Consider the following 20,097-nt stretch of genomic DNA (forward strand, 5'->3'; position numbering starts at 1 on the left):
TCTCACTTCTGTACATGACTATTGTAAAAATCATAGCTTTGACTATATGGACCTTTGTCAGCCGTAGGTACACCCATGTGAATGTTGAGTTTTACGCCAGCTTTTTCACTCTTCTCTTTCACTTTCCTTAAGAGGCTCTTTAGTTCCTCTTTGCTTTCTCCTATAAGGTGGTGTCATCTGCATATCTGAGGTTGATATTTCTCCAAGAAATCTTGATTCCAGCTTGTGCTTCATCCAACCTGGCATTTCGTACTATGTACTCTACATACAAGTTAAATAAGCAGGGTGACATTATACAGCCTTGACGCACTCCTTTCCCAGTTTGGAACCAGTCAGTTGTTTCATGTCCGGTTCTAACTGTTACTTCTTGACCTGCATACATGGTTTTCAAGAGGCAAGTAAGGTGGTCTGGTATTCCCATCTCTTTAAGAATTTTCCACAGTTTGTTGTGATCCACACAGTCAAAGGCTTTGGCATAGTCAAAGAAGCAGAAATGGATGTTTTTCTAGAATTCTCTTGCTTTTTCTATGATCCAACGGATGTTGGCAATTTGATCTCTGATTCCTCTGCCTTTCCTAAATCTAACTTGAACATCTGGAAGCTCTCGGTCCATGTACTGTTGAGCCGAGCTTGAAGGACTTTGAGCATGCGAGATGAATACAATTGTGTGGTAGTTAGAGTATATTTCTCTCACTCCTGGTTAAAAGAACTAAAGAAAGCGGGCCTGAGGAATAAAAAAATAAAAAGGAAGGATATTTTGGCTCATGTCACAGAAAAATCCAGACACACGTATCTGTCTTTGGGTACAGCATGAGTGTAGGCTCACATGATGCCACTAGGATCCTCCTTAGCTCTGCTCTCTCTGAACTGGGTTTGTTTTGAAAGTTCATGTGGTTCCCAGATGGCTGCAGCTCCTCCAAGCCTCGTATCCACACTTTTCTGTGGCAATCAGAGAGCAAAACAAAACTGGTCCTGCCAATGTCTCAACACAACACATGATACGGTTCTAAACTGAGTGACTTGCCCCATCCCTGAACTCATCACTATGGCCCAAAGGATGGGATAGTCTAACTGATTAAACCACCCAAGCTACACGATCAGAAAAGGAAAAAGGGTGGTTTCTCAAATGAGATCTGAAGCCACAGAAGGAGGGAGAAAGACGGCCATGCAGGATGAAATAGATTAACGCTATACCACAGTAGAAAGAACAGAGTTTATTCACTAATATTGCTCCTCCAATATCACTAATTCTTGCATTCACAATTCCAACTGAGAGTGCGGAGATGCAGTGAGAGGTGGGAGGGAGGCTGAAGAGGGAGGGGACTTATGTATACCTATGGCTGATTCATGTTGATATATGGCAGAAACCAACACAATATTGTAAGCAATTGTCCTTCAAATTAAAACAAATATGTTTTTTAAAAAACAACCAAAAAAAATTCCATCCCTGTGTTTACTATTGAATCTGAAACCCATTAACAACTAGTAATGATAGTTGTAATAATAGTAACAATAAGAGTAAGAACAGCCAATTGCATATTTTGGACCTAGAAACTGTTTTTAAACACTTAACATATATCATTTCATTTCTCACCTAAACTCAATTTATAGATCAGGAAGTTCAGTTCATTCACTCAGTCGTGTCTGACTCCGTGACCCCATGTACTGCAGCACACCAGGTTTCCCTGTCTATCACCAGCTCCCGGAGCTTACTCAAACTCATGTCCATTGAGTCAGTGATGCCATCCAACCATCTTATCCTCTGTTGTCCCCTTCTCCCACCTTCAATCTTTCCCAGCATCACAGTCTTTTCCAATGAGTCAGTTCTTTGCATCAGGTGGTCAAGTATTGGAGCTTCAGCTTCAGTTCTTCCAGTGAATATTCAGGACTAATTTCCTTTAGGATTGACTAGTTGGATATCCTTGAAGACCACAGGACTCTCAAGAGTCTTCTCCAACACCACAGTTCAAAAGCATCAGTTCTTCAGCACTCAGCTTTCTTTATAGTCTAAGTCTCACATCCATACATGACTACCAGCAAAACCATAGCTTTGACTAGATGGACTTTTGTTGGCAAAGTAATGTCTCTGCTTTTTAAAAGCTGCCTAGGTTGGCCATAGCTTTTCTTCCAAGAAGCAGGCATCTTTTAATTTCATGGCTGCAATCACCATCTGCAGTAATTTGGGAGTCCCAAAAAATAAAGTCTCTCACTGTTTCCATTGTTTCCCATCTATTTCCCATGAAGTGATGGGACTGGATGCCATGATCTTAGTTTCCTGAATGTTGAGTTTTAAGCCAACTTTTTCACTCTCCTCTTTCACTTTCATCAAGAGGCTCTTTAGTTCTTCTTTGTTTCTGCCATAAGTGTGGTATCATCTGCATATTTGAGGTGATTGATATTTCTCCCAGCAATCTTGATTCCAGCTTGTGCTTCATCCAGCCCGGCATTTCATATGATGTACTCTGCATAGAAGTTAATCCGCAAGGTGACAATATATGCAGCCTTGACATACTCCTTTCTCTATTTGGAACCAGTCTGTTGTTCCATGTCCAGTTCTAACTGTTGCTTCTTGACCTGCATACAGATTTCTCAGGAGGCAGGTAAGGACTGGGGAAACAGACTCTTGGAGGGCACAAACAAAATCTCGTGCACACCAGGACCCAGGAGAAAGGAGCAGTGACTCCACAAGAGACTGACCCAGACTTGCCTGTGACTGTCCAGGAGTCTCTAGCAAAGGCATGGGTCGGCAGTGGCCAGGTGCAGGGTCAGGGGCAATTGAGTGCAGTAATGCGTGCAGAGGACCTTTTGGAGGAGGTCACCATTATCTTCATAGATAAGGAAACTAAAGCTCAAATAGGTTAAGTAGTCTTGCACAAGATCATATATTATACAGAATGTAACCAGAATGCAAACTGCAATCCAATTCAGAAACAACATTCTTCCACAAAAATATGACACTACCTTTTCTCAATAACTTTTAAACCTGAATCTCCAATCCACCCTTAAGCTAATGCTCTAAATCCCTATAGAAGGTGCCTGTCCTAAACTTGAACATATAGAAACTACTCTATCACTATTAAAATCAACTGGAACTACCTTCAGCCGGGTATGATTCTGTGATTCAAGAAAACATATCACCTTACACCTGCCAGGTGCTTTATAACACTTGAAACAACAGACGTGACATCTGTGGGTAGAGGGAAGCAGGCCCTTATATCCACCCAGAGCCGTCAAGGGAAGGAACTGACTTCATCACTCATGTGGACAGCAGCAGCCGCCTGATTTCTGTTACTCACTAGAAATGGTCTCATTAAAGAAAAATTCCATGTGTTTCCGCACTGTAAATGTGCCAACAGACAGCTCAGTAGGAGATATTTCCAAACAACAAAAGTGTTCATCAGAAAATGACAATCTGAACAGAGGAACTGAAAATCCGTTATATGCAGCAAGAAAGTGAGCCAATTTACAGATCCTGTTGCAACGTAAAAAATAATATAATTAATAATTTCTAACATTCCTTGGAAGAAAGGATTTTTTAAATTACATTTCTGAAGCAAAGGTGTCAACTAACATAATCTACTTTTTTTTTTTCCTTGCTGTTACTAGAAGGCCAGAGAAGGATCCAATCTTTTTAAAAAGAAAGTAAATGACTTTTCACAAAAACACAAAAACATAGGCAGAAATAGGTGGTGAAACGTGAAAGTGTTAGTTTCTCAGTGGTGTCCAACTCTTAGTGACCCTATGGACTGCTGCCCACCAGGCTCCTCTGTCCTTGGAATTCTCTAGGCAAGAATACTGAAGAGGGTTGCCATTTCCTTCTCCAGGGGATATTCCTGACTCAGGGGTTGAACCCAGGTCTCCCACATTGCAGGCAGATTATTTACTCTCTGAACCACCAGGGCACATAAGCTCCGCCAACCTGAGAGCAGAGAGAAGACTCAGCAGGCTCAGGCCAGGACTCTGCCTCTGACAGGAACCTTGTTCAGCACAGCTGACCCTTGAACAACAGTGGGGAGAGGGTTGTCAGGGCATGGACCCTCCCCACAGTCAAATTTACAGTCAGGCCTCCGTATACCCGTTTCCTCCCTATCCAAAATTCTGCTCCTGTGGATTCAACCAACATAGATTGTATAGTACTTACTGAAAAAAATCTGCCATAAGTGGACCCAAGTTGTTCAAACCTTTGCTATTCAAGAGTCAACTATATTTAACAACCCTCAAAGTCAGAATGAACCTTAAGACCTCTCTAATTGACTCATGAATGAGTTCAAGTTACTCAACTCATTGTACAGCCCTGTGTGATTTTATAACCAATGTACTGAAAGTGTTCAGAACTATTCTAATTTTTGTTGACATGTAAGTTTGAACCAATACTCTATTTCAGTGAGTTAAGAGCTCAATACTAGAAATTAAAGGTAACGCTGAAAGGCTGAATTATCATAAGCCCTTCTAGAGTACCTAAAATGTATGCTCTTCACTATCTCATAAGCAAAAAGGAAATTTATTTATTCATGTGAACACACGCAGTATCCTAAATCTAACTCATGCAGTATCTTAAATCTTTCCTCTCTTTCTAAAGATAAAGCATAATTAATTCCAAGTGACAAACTGCTTGTGCTTTTTTATTTAATACATTCCTTTGGTTTTTCTCCTGTGAGTTCATCCTTTTCCTTAGGCAAGCATCAGCACAGCACTGAGACCCAAGATATAGGCACAAACAAGAAAAGCAGAAGGCTGGGAAGTCAGAATTCTGAGCTCCAGACCTTGCTCGATCCCCAAGTATAGCGACCTTGAAGTCACCATTTAACCTCCCCACCCCCCGGTTTCCTTATTGGAAAAGCCGGAACACTTGCTTCCTTCCTTCACCAAGACTATTATGAGAATCAAATAAGCTCAGTGATCTGAAGCAATCCCCAAGCTTCAAAATGCTATTAAAAAAAAAAATAGGTACTGTTATTGCAATTAATACATTTCTAGGTGAAAAGGTACCAAACACACATGGATCCTAGATTCACTGTTTGTATGAAGGAAGGTAGACAGGGAACACACAGAAAGAGATTTTTTAAGTTAATGAAAAATTTTAATTACACTTCAAGGAACAGAGAGATACAAACTAAACTGTCTACATCCTGTTAACATTGATAACCACAATACCAGAAATTATTTTGTCTCTAAATTAACACTCTATTCACATTTCTTAACTTAAAGGTGTTAAACTGCATCAACTGTCCAAGTTTCACCACTTACAATCTAGGATCTGCAAATGGGTACGGTATTAGGGCCTTCATATTTACTGTGTGCTTAGTCACTCAGTCGTGCCTGACTCTTTGGGAACCTTTGGACCGCAGCCCGCCAGGCTCCTCTGTCCATGGGATTTTTCAAGCAACAATGTTGGAGTAGGTTGCCATTTCTTCCTCAAGGGATCTTCCCGACCCAGGGATCGAACCTATGTCTCCTATGTCTTCTGCATTGCTGGTGGATTCTTTACCCACTGAGCCATTGGGAAAGCCCTGTATTTTCACAGCGGGATTGATATGAGAATTGATTTTATACTTGCAAAGCACTTAGGTACAGTGCCAGCCAGGTTACTGGCTATGGGAAGGTTTGTTCTCCTGCGCGGCAGTGGAGAACCATTCATATCTGGGGTCAAACCACTGCTCCAGTCTCTACTAGATGAAATGTGGATTTCAGACACAGGTTTGCCCATCTGAATAAGGAGGAAAATAGTACAGGTACTTACACCTCATACTAAGGTTAAAAAATATATTTGAAGATTGGAAAGATACTTGCTACATCCAAAGCGTTCAATAAGTGGTGGCATTGGTGGTTTTGCTGAGAATAATAATATTTAATAGTAGTAATACTGGTAAGTTATTGAACAACCCCTTAAATTCTTTAACTTTCAATGATTTATTTAGCTTAAATAACAGTTCTGAAACAACAGTTGCATGAATCTTGGCAGTAGCAAAATTGTATGCGATTTTAAAATGGCAAACATAGGAATAAGTTCTCATCTGCAACCTCAGGTTTAATTCTGCTTCAGACTTACCACTGCCAAAATATTTTAAAAAGTCAGAACTACAATAATGCTTGAGAAACATATGGTTAATTCCTTTACATTTAACTTTGTATAAGCTTAGCTCTCCTACAAAGCTTACATTGTCTAATTAATCTAGTGTGCAACATTATTCCACTAAAACAAAGCCATGCATTTCTAAACAATTTTTATGATTTCCCAGTCTTTGTCAACACCATTTTTGTTTGTGCAAATGCCAAAAAAAAAAAAGATGGACTTTCTGAAAATCTTTTAAAAATCAAGACTTTTCTTTCATTTTTCATTTCCCCAATTCATTTTCATTTTTCATTTCCCCAAAAAAGAGGAAGAAAACAAAGGAAAATGGAAGATTTTTTTAAAAATAAGACTAGCAAAAGATATCCTTATAAACTGATAAGGCATTTTTCTGGGGCAAACAAACTAGAGAACTACCCACTTCACCAGGGGTTCTATCTGATTTCTCTCCATCTTCATGGCTCCACTTCATGGTCAAAGACAAACGTGCTACCACCTCTTTACAAAAGGAACCTTTGCTTTCAGTTCCTTGTAACTGTCATCATACGTTATCCTCCAACACACTGCTGGACCTCAAGACAACTAAATCACAGCTGGCCAGAGAAAAGAGGAATTCTAGAAACCATATCCTTGTACCTATTTCCTTTTGCACAAACTACTAAGCGGGCAGGTGGTCTGATGACGGAGGAGACTGCTGACGTTCAGAAGATCACCAAGTGACCAAGAGCAAACCCAAGCCTTCTCTCTCCCTGGACAGGGGGGCTTTCCCACACTTGCTGCATGTCAGCATTAAATTTCTTACATTTCTGTTTCAACTTTGTACTATTTATTCCCATTGCCAAGCAAACCCATCCACTGCTTGGTTTTTATTTTATAATCAACTACTACAATGTAAAAATCAAATGAAGTATCACTTTCAAACAGCTTTCTGATGAGATACTAGCATGTGAATCACCAGAGTAAGAGCAAATTTCTCCGGTTTAGGTTTTCCCCTGCTTCTGTATTTTCATAAAACAATTACATCAACAGGGGTTACCTAACTGCCCTTATGCTTAATCACTCCAAAATAAATGAATGTAACTTTTGATAGGATGATTCCTACCCTTTTTCTTTCCATTCTTTTGAAAGGTTGTCAACTATTATACACAAATGTAAAATAAGAGCAAATATTAAAACCAGTTTACACCTAGTAGCGAATGGACCTGTGGACACAGTGGGGGCAGGTAAGCGTGGGAAGAACTCAGGAAAGCAGCACTGACATAGTACACTATCATGTATAGAACAGTTATCGGGGCGCTGCTGCGTTCCACAGGGAGCCCAGGCTGACACTCTGATGCCCCAGAAGCCTGGGTGCGGGGAGGGGAGAGAGGCCCAAGCACAAGGGAATACATAGAAAATTACGACTGATTTGCATTGCTGTACAGCAGAAATCAACACAACACTGTAAAGCAATCTTCCACCAATTAAAAAAGGAAAGGAAAAAAGAACCAATCTATACCTGACAAATACCACTGAAATCTAAACTCTAACGTGTATCTGCTGGAATCAAGGCAATTCAACAGCCCATTTCAGTAATTTCATGTCCTCTGCAAGCCACTGACCCAAGTGCCAAAACAGACAACAGAACATTCTCAGCTCCCAAATATTCGGTGTCCTTCAGTTTTGGAGAAGTCTGGAAGGAAAGAATACTGGTCCTCAGTTATGACAGCCCAACTATCTAAAACAAGGAAAATAGTAGTCCTGCTTCCTGAGATAACCAACAGGAAAAGTTATGTCTGGATAAAAGTATAAACCCCTTATACTGCTTTAAATTTAAAAAAAAAAAACAATAATAATTCTACTGTTCTTTTTTTTTTTTTTTCGGCTAAGCCATCTATATGTAAAATGTAACTACATAATGCCCACACCACTTCAGTCACATGCCCTACTTCAAGATAAACAACAGTATTTGATAAAGCGTTCTCAAGTTTAAAAATACATTAAACAAAATAAAAAGTAATTACCTTTCCAAAGTCACGGACATCAAACAGGTCAAATGCCTCGAACAGTTCACTCTTTCTCATTCCAAACGTCTCGCAACAGGCCGTGAGGAACGTCCTTATGTTCTTCAAACAGAGAAACTGAGGGATGGGAAAGGGCTATTAGTATATAGTGAATCATGCTACATATACCTATCCTCGGTCACACCCAGAATGCTGAGAAAATGCCAAGGAAGAATCCATCTGCTCTTGATGGTGTTTTCCATTACCTTGTCGGCAATATTTAATGACTACCCACTCTCTCCCAGGCACCGTGGCACAGCTGTGCACAAGGCAGACAAAAGTCTGCCCTCATGATACTTACAGTCTAATAAGAGGAGACAAGAACCAACTCAGCAACAGAAACAAAAAAGTAACTATTTCTATTTTTGCATGGTGGTAAACGCAATAGAGAAAACTAAAGCCAGGAGAAGGAATCAGGAGCGCTGGGATGGGTGGAGGAGCCTCAGCGAGATGGTTAGAGGACGAGTCGGTGGGAAGAGGACGGATAAGCAGGGAAGCTTTGATGGTGGGGAAGGAGCAGCCATGCAGAATTACAGGACAGAGTATTCTGCATTAAGTAGCACCCTATGTCAAGGTCCTGAGGTGGAGGCTTCTGAGGTTACGTCTGAGGAAGGGGCCAAGATGGACAGAGCAGAGCGGATGACAAAGAGAGAGGCAGGATGTGAGCTGGGAAGGCAGTGAAGTCAGATGAGAAAGGATCCTGCTGGACAGGCTTTTACTCTGACTGAGATGGTAAGTCACTGGATACTTTGGGACAGAACTGGAATATGATCTGATATTTTAAAGGGTTTATTTTCTTTCTTTAAAAAAAAAATATTTTTTTTTAACAAAAATTATCTTTATGGCTCTCCACAGAGTGACTGACCTGTAGATAAGCTCTTTGGCTCAGTTTTCTTTTATAGCCTCAAGAAATGTTCTGAGAAATATTTTGACAGAACACCCCTCAAGTCATAGAATTTTCAGGCACAGGGAATGGCAGCTGGGTTTTCATACTGACACACTGGAGGTGGTAATTTAAGGGGTGCTGCAGTAAGCTGCTAGAGTGAACCAGAGCTCAAATTCTCCAGTTCTCCGAAGTATACGATTGGTTGGATGTCCGAGTCTTTAAGGCTGCGTTCTTGGGGCTGGAGTGGGTGAGTTGTAGTGCTGCATCTAATGCAAAGTCGCCCTGTTTGGATCTCTACAGGAGGCATTAGCTTGAGGCTGATGTGGCAGCTGCCCAATTCCCTTGCCTGGCAGAAGTTTCATGTGGAAAATCTACATCTGCATGGTGCAGGCAACCCAAGGGATGCTGTTATCACTCCTCCAAAACGTCCTCTTCTGCCTCTTCCTCTCTTGTTTCCCCACGGTGTGCAATGAGATGAGACCAAGGGATATATAGGGGTCAGAGTCTTATTGCTCTGGCTCACCATACTCAGAAAGTGCTAGAATAAGCATGCAAAAGGACAAACATTGCTCCTGAGATGTGCAATGTTATTTCATTAAATTCTTTCAGAATTTCATGCTTAGAAAAACCCAGTACTCCCTTGGACAGCTGTAAGATTATGAGAGCACAGGAGCATTTTGTATTTTCCTTTTTTGCACGGGTTGCCAGGAAGCTCAGAAGTTGCTATGAGCTCTGTATTAGTTAGTTCCATTAACCTCCATTTTCTGCACAGTTTTTCTCTCCCCAGACATTTTTATTTCATTGATTTTTCTTTTTCTTCTTTGATTTTAGTCATTCTATTTGTGTCTTTCATTATAAGCAGTGAGAAATAAGTACATAGAAAACATTCATTCTAATGCCGGATGGATATTTCACCTTGTATATTTTCGTTCCTGGTGCTCTTCAGAGTAATGGTTTTCATATAGGGGAATATTCTTTTTCAGAGTCCATTCTTAGGTATATTACCAGGGATAGTAATAAAGGGAACTCTTGGTATGATTCAATTATTTTTTATAGACTATAGTCTATTTAAAGTTTGTTGGCTATATTCTGTGTTCTGTACAATATATCCTTGTAGCTTATTTTTTTCTAATAATACTTAACTCTATATTAAAAATACTACTACTGTTCAACAAATGATCAACATAAAATATTAGTTTTGGTAGTTTTGGTACTAAGTCTTTGAAAACTAATATGCATTGTATACTTACAGCATATCTCAATTCAGTTGTTATTTTTTGTGCAGGGAGGGGTGCTGCTACATGGTTTGTGGGATCTTAGTTCCCCAAAAAGGGACTGAAGCCATGCTCTTGGCAGTGAAAGGATCCTAACCACTGGACCACCAGGGAATTCCCAGCATATCTCAATTCAAACTAGCCCCATTTCAAGTGCTCCATAGCCATATGTGGTTAGTTGCTGTCATAATGGACAGCATGGTGCTAAAGTTTCAGGAGTAGGTTTGTAAACAGGCCCCTCTCTTTTATTCAAAATATGCACAGACATATCAAGTACAACCTTCTCACCTGAGCTTTTGAGGTCCTCTGTTATGTGCCCCACTATGCGGTCAGGCTGGTCTCCTCCTTGGCACTCGTTACTCCATGCTCATTCCTGCCTCCATGCTTGAACTCTGCCCTTCCTCTATCCAATAACCCTCTCTCTTTTCCCTTTTCTGTTCCAACACCCAGCCCAGCTACTGTTCCATCTCCTCCTGGACTACAGCAGTTCCTACTGCTCTTTTTTCAGTTTTTTTTTTTTTTAATAGAGATCAAAATGAGTTGGAACAAGGTTAGAGAGAGTAACACTGGATAGGAAGCTATTACAATAATCCTGCTGAGAGACAGCCATGGGAAGAGAAGGTGTTCAACTTTGACTCTTAAATTGGAGATGCCTATTAGTCATGCATGGAACATGGGGCAGCAGACAACTAGATATACAAATCTGGAGTTCAGGGCACAGGTGTGTACTCCACAGACATAAACCTGAAAGTCTTTGGAGTATACAAAACATTTTTAACCATGATATCATCTGAGATGACTTTGAGAGAAAGAAGAGAGGAAAGGATCTGGGGTCAGGTCATCTTAGATCAGGAAAAGAAAAGGAGCCTGCAAAGGGGCTGAGAAAGAGGGACCCAATGATGAAGGAGAACAACCAAGTGAAGAGACTTTCCCTGAAGCCAAGTAAAGAAGGTGTTTCTAGAAAGGAGGAGTGATAATCTGTGTCAGTTGCTGCTGCTACTCAAGTAAGATTTGACCAAGTGTTTTCCTTGAAATCTGGCTGTCTGAATGCTAAATAGGTGCACCCTGACAAAAGCGGGTTCCAGGTAGAGGATAGTGGTAGGGAAATGCTGTATGGAGCAGCTTCAAGACACAATAGGAAGACAGAAAGTAAAGACAGAATATATCAATAGATTCTGGGGAGTTTTGCTGCACAAGAAAACAGAGGATTGAGTAGGTAGTAAGCAAGAAAGAGAGGTCAAGGAAGGGCTTTTTAACAATGGAAGCTGTTTACAACGTGTTTCTAGAAAGCAAGAGGCACAGTCACCCAAATGAAGTCCTTGAGTGGGCAAAGGAAAAGGGTCTGATGCTCAGGCACAGAAGCTAACCCTGGAGAACACATTCAGCTCATTGACACCAACAGGAACAAGAGGTAAGGCAGCCGCCATCACAACTTAAACAACCAACAGAATTTACTTTCCGCATCTAAGATTCAGATCCAACTAAGCAAAGGACACACATACTCTGAAAGTGAATTTCGGAAATAGCTGCAATGGCACACATTAAAAATAAAGTTATTAACCACCAATAGGTGAGAAATCTATTAGCCAATTGTTGCATCTTTGCTTTTTTTTTTTTAAAAAAAAGCACTGTCAACATTTTATTTTGTTGTTGTTTTCCATCTTGGTTTGTTTTTTAATTTGCAGAAAGCACATTTTACTTTTTCTACTTTGGAAACATTCAGGTTTTGCATGGGCTTAACCCAGACATAGTTTTACCCTTTACAGGAATCCTTCTTGAGGCTTAAATATTTCAGGAGGGGTTAAAACCACAGGGGAAACATCATAAACCCTTTGAAGCACAAAAGCAGCAGCCAATCTGCACATTCAGTTACTGCTTTCATTTTTAAAAATTCATAAGAGACCTTTATGACACAGAATCACTCTGTATGTAGCTCTTCCACATAGAATTGCTTATTTACAGATTAAAAGCCTTGCATTCTGCCAAGATAGACAATAATTACTCTCTTGGGGATTATGCAACGGCGCTCTTGCAATATTTTTTACATAATTAAGTGCCCAACTCATAGCTCACCAAGGAACAAAGCATAATTGCACATGCTACCCTCTGAAGATTTCACACCAAACTCAAATTTTCCCCCGTGTCGGAAAAACTACAGTAGAGCTCCATTCAAGGGCTTTGATCGTTAATTCAGAAAAGTATTACTGAAAGCAAAAAAGAAAAAAGAAAAGAAATACAGTCATTACTGAATGCATTACAAGAGATTATTTAAAAACAGAACTTCCCCTGACTTCTGAAATCAATCTTAACCTTATTTGCCCCTTAAATAATTCAATTCCACAAATATTTACTGGATTTGAAGAAAATCACTGGTAGGCTCTGCATTTCCAGGCAGTCATCATGTTTGGTCACCCTTTTATTTATGTATTTTTTCAGTCAACAGTGTTTGAATGCCTACAATGTTCCAGACACTGGGGATACTGAAAATGAATAAAACAAGCTTCTCTACTAGTCACAGCTGGAGATTTTCATAGTTACCACAAAACTGGCTAGTAACACTAGGATCACACTTCTGCTAATGGCTCTGCGCAAGCGCAGAACAAAGGTGAGGGATGGAGGAAGCAGACCCTAATGTCATCACAGAAGCCCTGGATAGAGCTGGGCCTGCCAGCCCGCCCATCCCAGACTTTTGCTTTGTCTTCCTATGTTGAACTCTTTCCTTTTCCAGTTTTTTGGTTTTTTATTTTTTATTTTTATTTCAAACCTAAAGAAAAATTGAAAGAATAGTACAATGAACATTCCATTTACTCAACAACTGTAACATACTGCCATAGGGGCTTTTGTGTGCCAGCCATTTCTCTATTTATTCACAAAAATTTGTATGTGAAAGTAAGTTCAGACCATGGCACTTCACTCCTAAATAACTCTGCCTGCATTTGCTAGGAATAAGGACACTTTCCTAAATATGTATAATACCACTATGGGCCTCAGAAAATTAATAATAATTCCATGTTATTCCATATCCATCCCATATCCAAATTTCATCAATTGCCCACCCAATGTCTTTTTAAACTGCTTCCCCAAACCCACACCCAGTCTTGGGTCCAATTCAATTTTATCCATTATGTTTTATTTTTTGCAGTATTTTTAATCTAAAATTTTTCCTTTTTTTTTTTCCATGACACTGATTTTAAAAGAGTCCAGACCCAGATATGTTATAGAATGTCCCATATTCTGGATGTGTCTAATTATTTCTTCATGGTATCATTGAATTAATTCCCCCATCATTTATATCTCCTATGAACCAAAGCTACATCAAGATACAAGTTAAACAGTTTTGGAAAAAAATATTTTATACTGTGAACTTCCTATTTCATCATATCAAAAGACACAAAATGTTAGGGTAACCTATTATTATTGACATTAGGCTTGATCACTTGGCTAAGATGGTTACTGCCACATGTATCTATTGTAAAGGTACAGGTTCCCTTTTATATCAATAAATCCTGAGAGCGATAATTTGTTACCATGCAGCTGTTCTTTTTCCCAATAATTTTTCACCACTTTTCATCCACTGATAACCCTTGCTTTAATTATTCCTTTTGAGACAGCAAAATTCTATCTTTCCTTCCACATTTATTGGCTGGTATTCTCACTGAAAAATAAGCTTCCCCTGCCCTCCTCCCTTCCTTTTTTTGAAATCTTTGTTTGTGTAATAATTAATTGCAATCATTATTCTTTTGGATGTTCAGATTGTCCTGAATTTGGCCACTGGGGGTCTCTTCAAACTGGCTTCTGTGACCTTTTGACATGACTCCATTAGTCTTTTGTTTTATTACATCAAACTGTCCTAGGCCCACCTCATGTTTTCTCTGCCCAAGTTCTATAATCAGCCACTTCTCCAAACAGTTCCTTTTCAAGTTTTATAGTAAATAGTATTTAGAGAACAAGTCTGAGCATCAGGCTATTCCCAAATTACATGAGTCAATTATATCAAACGAACCTGTAACTCCACCTTTTGCTTAAGCAATGTATCACCAGCAACAGGAAGAGATAATGTAAACAAATCCTATCATTTTCTTTGCGGCATGCCTAATAAGGCAACTCTTATCTCACACTGTTAAGAAAGAAAAAACTTGAGTTCACTGAAGACCAGTGAACACAAGAGTTTCTTTGTGCTTGGAGATGTTACTGGTCTTTGAAACACTGACAGTCCTTTGTATTTAGAAGCTGAAAACCTCTGCCTTCAGACCTGGTGTATGATGGGCAAAGACAAATACATTTCATTATTTCGTTTCATAACCATACTTTATGTTTGACCAAAAATTATATAACTTTGCTAAGTTTTTAGTACAGGTGTTAGTCCCTCAGTCATGTTCGACTCTTTGTGACTTCATGGACTCACTGCAGCCTGCCAGGCTCCTACATCCATGGAATTCACCAGGCAAGAATACTAGAGTGGGTAGCCATTCCCTTCTCCAGGGGATCTTCCCAACCCAGAGATCAAACTCAGGTCTCCTGGACTACAGGCAGATTCTTTACCATCTGAGCCACCAGGGAAGCCCATAAAAGAGAACTTCAGGGCTTTCCAGAATTTAGGATGAGGGCTTTTAAAACCAGAATTAAATAACTCAAGGATTTTTAAAATATTAAATATATTCATGCATGATTGTTACAGAAATGAAGGATAGGCAAAAGGTTTCAATAGCATTTTATCATTTAATACATATTAATGAGGTGCCTTTTATGTACGAGGTATCATAAAACTTCATAAAATGTCCCCCAGTTGGGTACTTATTTATTGAACACATATTAATTGAATGAAATTGCCAAGAACTGAGTATTTTTTAAAAAGCAAGTATGATCCAAATTCTGCCGCCAGAAGAGATCAGGCAGAGCATACAAACGAGGAAACGTGTAGCTACATGACAACATGGCAAACACTATGAAGTCATTCAGAGGCCCCTCAGGAGTCCTGGAGTATCAGAGACAGCTTTCTGGAGTAAGTGATCCACGAGACCCTGCAGGGTGAGTGGGAGTCAGTCACAAAAAGAGGAGTGCTCAATGTTCAGGGAGGGGAAGGGAACCTGCCAGACTTGAGTGTGAGGACGCCCAGGTAAACACACAGGATGGGGGTGAATGTGAGATAGACAAAGAATGGACTGGTGAGGGCAGTGGAGGGGTTCAGAATGGACACAGCTCTCTAGGGAGAAGTGAGAGCAGGGCTGGACGGAGGAGGTGGGACTCACTGAGCGAGCCCAGTGGATGCAGGCTTTATCTAGAAGAGAAGTTGAGGTTTTACATAGGAGAGTGCAATCCTCAGTTATTCTTGAGTGTTTGCTCTATGCCAAGTTCTATGTTAAATGCTTACACCTTCTAATCTTCACGTTAACTCAATCAGGGAAGTTTTTTTTCTTTCATATATACTGAGGCTTAGATGTTTAAACAGGTTTATGTAACTGCATATGCCAAAGTAACACAGTTGTAACTCAAAACCAGACATTCTGGCTACAGAGCCGATATCCTTAACTGCTATGTTATACTAGCTCCATCGTGTAGTGTGGAGAATTAACTATTTTTGTTTTCTCTTTATTAGGGAGATTGTGTGAGGCAGATGAGATAAGAACAGAACGGTGTCATGTTCGTATAAGGAAAAAATCACAGTGATTTGGATTACAATAGTAGGAGAAAGAGAAACAACTCTAGAAAGTAATACGGAAAGGAAATACCTGGTAATTGACTGAATATAGGTGGAGTGGAGAGAGTGAAGGAGAAAAGAATTCAGATTCATAACCATAGCTCCATCCTAGGCACTGCAAAGACAGAGAAGGGATTCACTGAAAATGGTCACTTAGCAAATTAGGAAACAGGTGCCAAGAATTGAGTCAATTAATTTTTATTTTCATCTGGAAAGTCCTGGTATGGAGATATTCCACAGCCCCTCTCTCGAGTATGTTCCGTGACAAGTGACACATTCTAATGACACAGTCCCTGGTCTTCGGCCACAATGCTCACCCTCACTTCAGAAACGCATCAAAAGCTTACTTATTTACTACAGGTTGAAAAGCACTCGATAAAGATGCAGAAAACCCTCAGAGAGGAAAGCTTAAGATCAACCATGTCTAAGACACCCTGAAAATTATACATCAGGCCAGAGCTCTCTAGATTAGACAGTTTCCTAACCAACAGCTATCACAACAGATGAAGCTAAGTTGCTTTTTACCTTTGCGGCTCTTGTTACCACTTCAATGCTATCGATACTGATGTTACAGAAAGAAAACTTTGAAAGGTCATGCTGCTAAAATTCACAGTAAAATGCTGCAAGACTCTCTTTTCCCTTGACTCTTTTTATAGTGTATGGCTTCCTTTTCCTCTATGTATGTAGAAACCACTTTGACTCTTCTCAATGATACAAATGCAAACAGGATTGCTTCCCTTTTTCTTATCTGAAAAAATAAGCATGTACTTCTCTAAAATTGTTAGCAATATTGGACTAGTGTTAACCGAGGCTGCGTAACAGGAAAAACCTCCACAGCTTATTATGAAATGAGTTATTTTGATCTCAGCTGAGAAATGGTGTCTTGTGGGAAGGTCAACAATTTCTAACACAGCTTCATAACTGCATAGACATGCTGACATACTGTCATTTTCATAGGACCCATCAGTAGCCAGGTCGTCAGATAAAGTAAGACATTTCCAGGGTCTCCTCTCTTTGTGGGACACTCATTACCGCATTTGAAGGAAAGTCTGAATTTCAGCATTTGGCATAACTTGAATTATGAATGGTCCTTAACAGGCTGACGGACAGTTCTGAAGACACAAGAGAGACCACTAGGAAGCCCATCCACAAATATTAAGGTAAAAGCAGAGCTTTCCCTCTGGGCTGTCTCAGCTTAGACTTAGTCAGGTCTCTGCCTAGTACCCTGTCATTTTAACTCCTCCCAACTTCGCCCCATTTGGAGAACTGGCAGGCTGGAAGGGAAACCATAATAAATTAAGTTTCTCTCCTATTGCGGGTTTTCTATTTCTGTCCGTTTTACCATATCCTCTCCTCTCTCCCACTACATCTGTCTTTTAAGACTAGGTCAATTAAATCTTACATCTTCTGGAAATATTTTTTAAAAGAAAAGAATAATTTTTACTTCTATGAGGACTTTATTTATCCCTTTTGCTCGTGAGTCAGTAGGTCCCCACAGAAGGGGAATCATTCCCATTGTTCTTTGAAGACCATACTTACAGATGAGTTCTGAATAATTATTAAATAATTACACTGCACTTGGCATCAGTTCAGGACTGCACAATATCTTCCATTTTCCTCTTGATCCTATTATTACAGATAAATGAAAACCCTAAAGGACACTCAGGAAGAAGGCCAAAAATGGAGGAGGGCCATTTCACATCTCCAGTTTTGTGTTCAAATCTCTAAACTAAAACTGCCCTGTTTTCAGTAAACTAAAAGCCAATTATTTCCGTTTTGATTATATGCCAGTCTGCAATTCATTTTTAGAAAATAAGTTTTTTAATCGCTTAATCACAAATATAGTAATTTAGGAACATTGAAAGTTACAGGGTTTTTGTTTTTATTTTCTCCATGATGAGGCACTTTAATGGATTATATATAAGTACTGAAGTGATTAAGTTCATATGTGTAGGGCTAAGTTGTATAAACATGTACATCCTACATATTCTGTAGCATCAGACTCACACCTGTGATAATAACTATTTGGACTATATCTGTTTGCCCAACCAATGATACATGAGAGAAATATTTTTGAGAGCAGAGACTACATTTATTTCATCTAGGTATCTCCACAGCTTTTTTCTTTCAGTTTTTTTAATTGGAGGATAATTGCTTTACAATGTTGTGCTGGCTTCTGCCATACATCAGAATGAATTAGTCACAGATATAAGGAAAGTTATGGCCAACCTAGACAGCATATTCAAAAGCAGAGACATTACGTTGCCAACTAAGGTCCGTCTAGTCAAGGCTATGGTTTTTCCAGTGGTCATGTATGGATGTGAGAGTTGGACTGTGAAGAAGGCTGAGCACCCAAGAATTGATGCTTTTGAACTGTGGTGTTGGAGAAGACTCTTGAGAGTCCCTTGGACTGCAAGGAGATCCAACCAGTCCATTCTGAAGGAGATCAGCCCTGGGATTTCTTTGGAAGGAATGATGCTAAAGCTGAAACTCCAGTACTTTGGCCACCTCATGCGAAGAGTTGACTCATTGGAAAAAACTCTGATGCTGGGAGGGATTGGAGGCAGGAGGAGAAGGGGATGATGGAGGATAAGATGGCTGGATGACATCACCGACTCGAAGGACATGAGTTTGAGTGAACTCCGGGAGTTGGTGACGCACAGGGAGGCCTGGCGTGCTGCGATTCATGGGGTCACAACGAGTCAGACACGACTGAGCGACTGAACTGAACTGACACATACATCCCTCCTGAATCCCCCTTTGATCTCCCATCCTATCCCTTCCACCTCATCTCCCACCTCTAGGTTGTCACCCCTGCATTGAGCTCCCTGCGTCACACAGCAAATTCCCGCTTGCGATCTGTTTTACATATGGTAATGTATATGTTTCCGTGCTGTTCTCTCAAATCATTCTACCCTCTCCTTCCCCCACTGTTCTCTATGTCTGCATCTCCACTGCTGCCCTGCAAATAGGTTCATCAGCACTATCTTGCTAGATTCCATACACATGCGTTAATGTACAATATTTGTCTTTCCCTTTCGGACTCACTTCACTCTGTATAATAGGCTCCAGGTTCATCCACCTCATTAGTACTGACTCAAATGCATTCTTTTTTCTAGCTGAGTAATATTCCATTAAATGTATGTACAACAATTTCTGTATCCATTTACCTGTCGTGGACACCTAGGTTACTTCCATATCCTAGTTATTGTAAAAAGTGCTGCAATGAACACTGGGGTACAAGGGTCTCTTTCAATTATGGTTTTCTCAGGGTATATGCCTGGTAGTGGGATTACTGAGTCATATGATAGTTCTATTCCTAGTTTTCTAAAGAATCTCCATACCGTTCTCCACAGTGGCTGTATCCATCTGCATTCTCACCAACAATGAAAGAGGGTTCCCTTTTCTCCACATCCTCTCCAGCATTTATTGCTTATAGAGTTTTTAATGACGGCCATTCAGACTGGTGTGAGGTGATACCTCACTGTAGTTCTGCTTTGCACTTCTCTCATAATAATCAATGCTGAGCATCTTTTCATGTGTTCACTGGCTATCTCCATGTCTTCCTTGGTCTGTTTAGATCTTTGGCCCATCTTTTCATTGGGCTGTTTGTTTTTCTGGTATTGAGCTACATGAACTGCTTGTATACTTAGGAAATTAATTCTCTGTCAGTTGTTTCATTTGCAATTATTTTCCCATTCTGAGGGCTCTCTTTTAATCTTGTTTATAGTTTCCTTTGGTGTGCAGGAGCTTTTAACTTTAATTAAGTCCCATTTGTTTACTTTTGTTTTTATTTCCATTACTCTAAGAGGTCCCCACTTTTATAATGGACATATTTCTTAATAAATTGATGAATATATGGTGATGCAATTTTATCTGCATAAAAGAATAAATAATCATCATTCCTTGGTAACCAATGAACTCATATGGAAATTTACATTAAATTGTCACCATATCCTCTTACTTATGTTAATATATCAATGTCTTCATTATTAAATTACCTCAGAAGTTGGTGATTTTAATAAATATAAATCAAATAAAGACTTTAAATTAGTAAGCAGTTATGTTCATATGCATCATCTGGGTTACCAGCCCAGAAAGAGGATGCTGTGTATTCAGGGGTGGTC

The 20,097-nt window shown here is 39.8% G+C and overlaps 1 protein-coding gene and 1 long non-coding RNA gene across 14 annotated transcripts in view; one reads left to right on the top strand and one right to left on the bottom strand.

The window, feature by feature from the left end:
- The window catches only part of VAV3 (vav guanine nucleotide exchange factor 3), a 450,959-nt gene that overhangs the window by 350,748 nt on the left and 80,114 nt on the right, over positions 1 to 20,097 (bottom strand). For 9 of the 13 annotated variants that reach the window (XM_060412226.1, XM_042251676.2, XM_060412224.1 and 6 more), the window contains exon 2: positions 8,074 to 8,190. The exons of 2 other annotated variants lie outside the window; for them this stretch is intronic. In XM_060412226.1, the coding sequence (XP_060268209.1) occupies positions 8,074 to 8,190 (117 nt within the window). Of the gene's footprint in view, positions 1 to 8,073; positions 8,191 to 10,560; positions 10,877 to 20,097 lie in introns of those variants that run through there. 2 more of the 13 variants (XM_042251685.1, XM_060412239.1) reach the window with 1 other exon arrangement.
- Positions 12,667 to 19,880, top strand: LOC132659414 (uncharacterized). Its single transcript, XR_009599859.1, has 2 exons — positions 12,667 to 17,130; positions 17,609 to 19,880. It is a non-coding gene; the product is annotated as an uncharacterized LOC132659414 (long non-coding RNA).

This window comes from Ovis aries, chromosome 1, assembly GCF_016772045.2.
Source record: "Ovis aries strain OAR_USU_Benz2616 breed Rambouillet chromosome 1, ARS-UI_Ramb_v3.0, whole genome shotgun sequence".
In the NCBI taxonomy this organism is placed as follows: domain Eukaryota; kingdom Metazoa; phylum Chordata; class Mammalia; order Artiodactyla; family Bovidae; genus Ovis; species Ovis aries.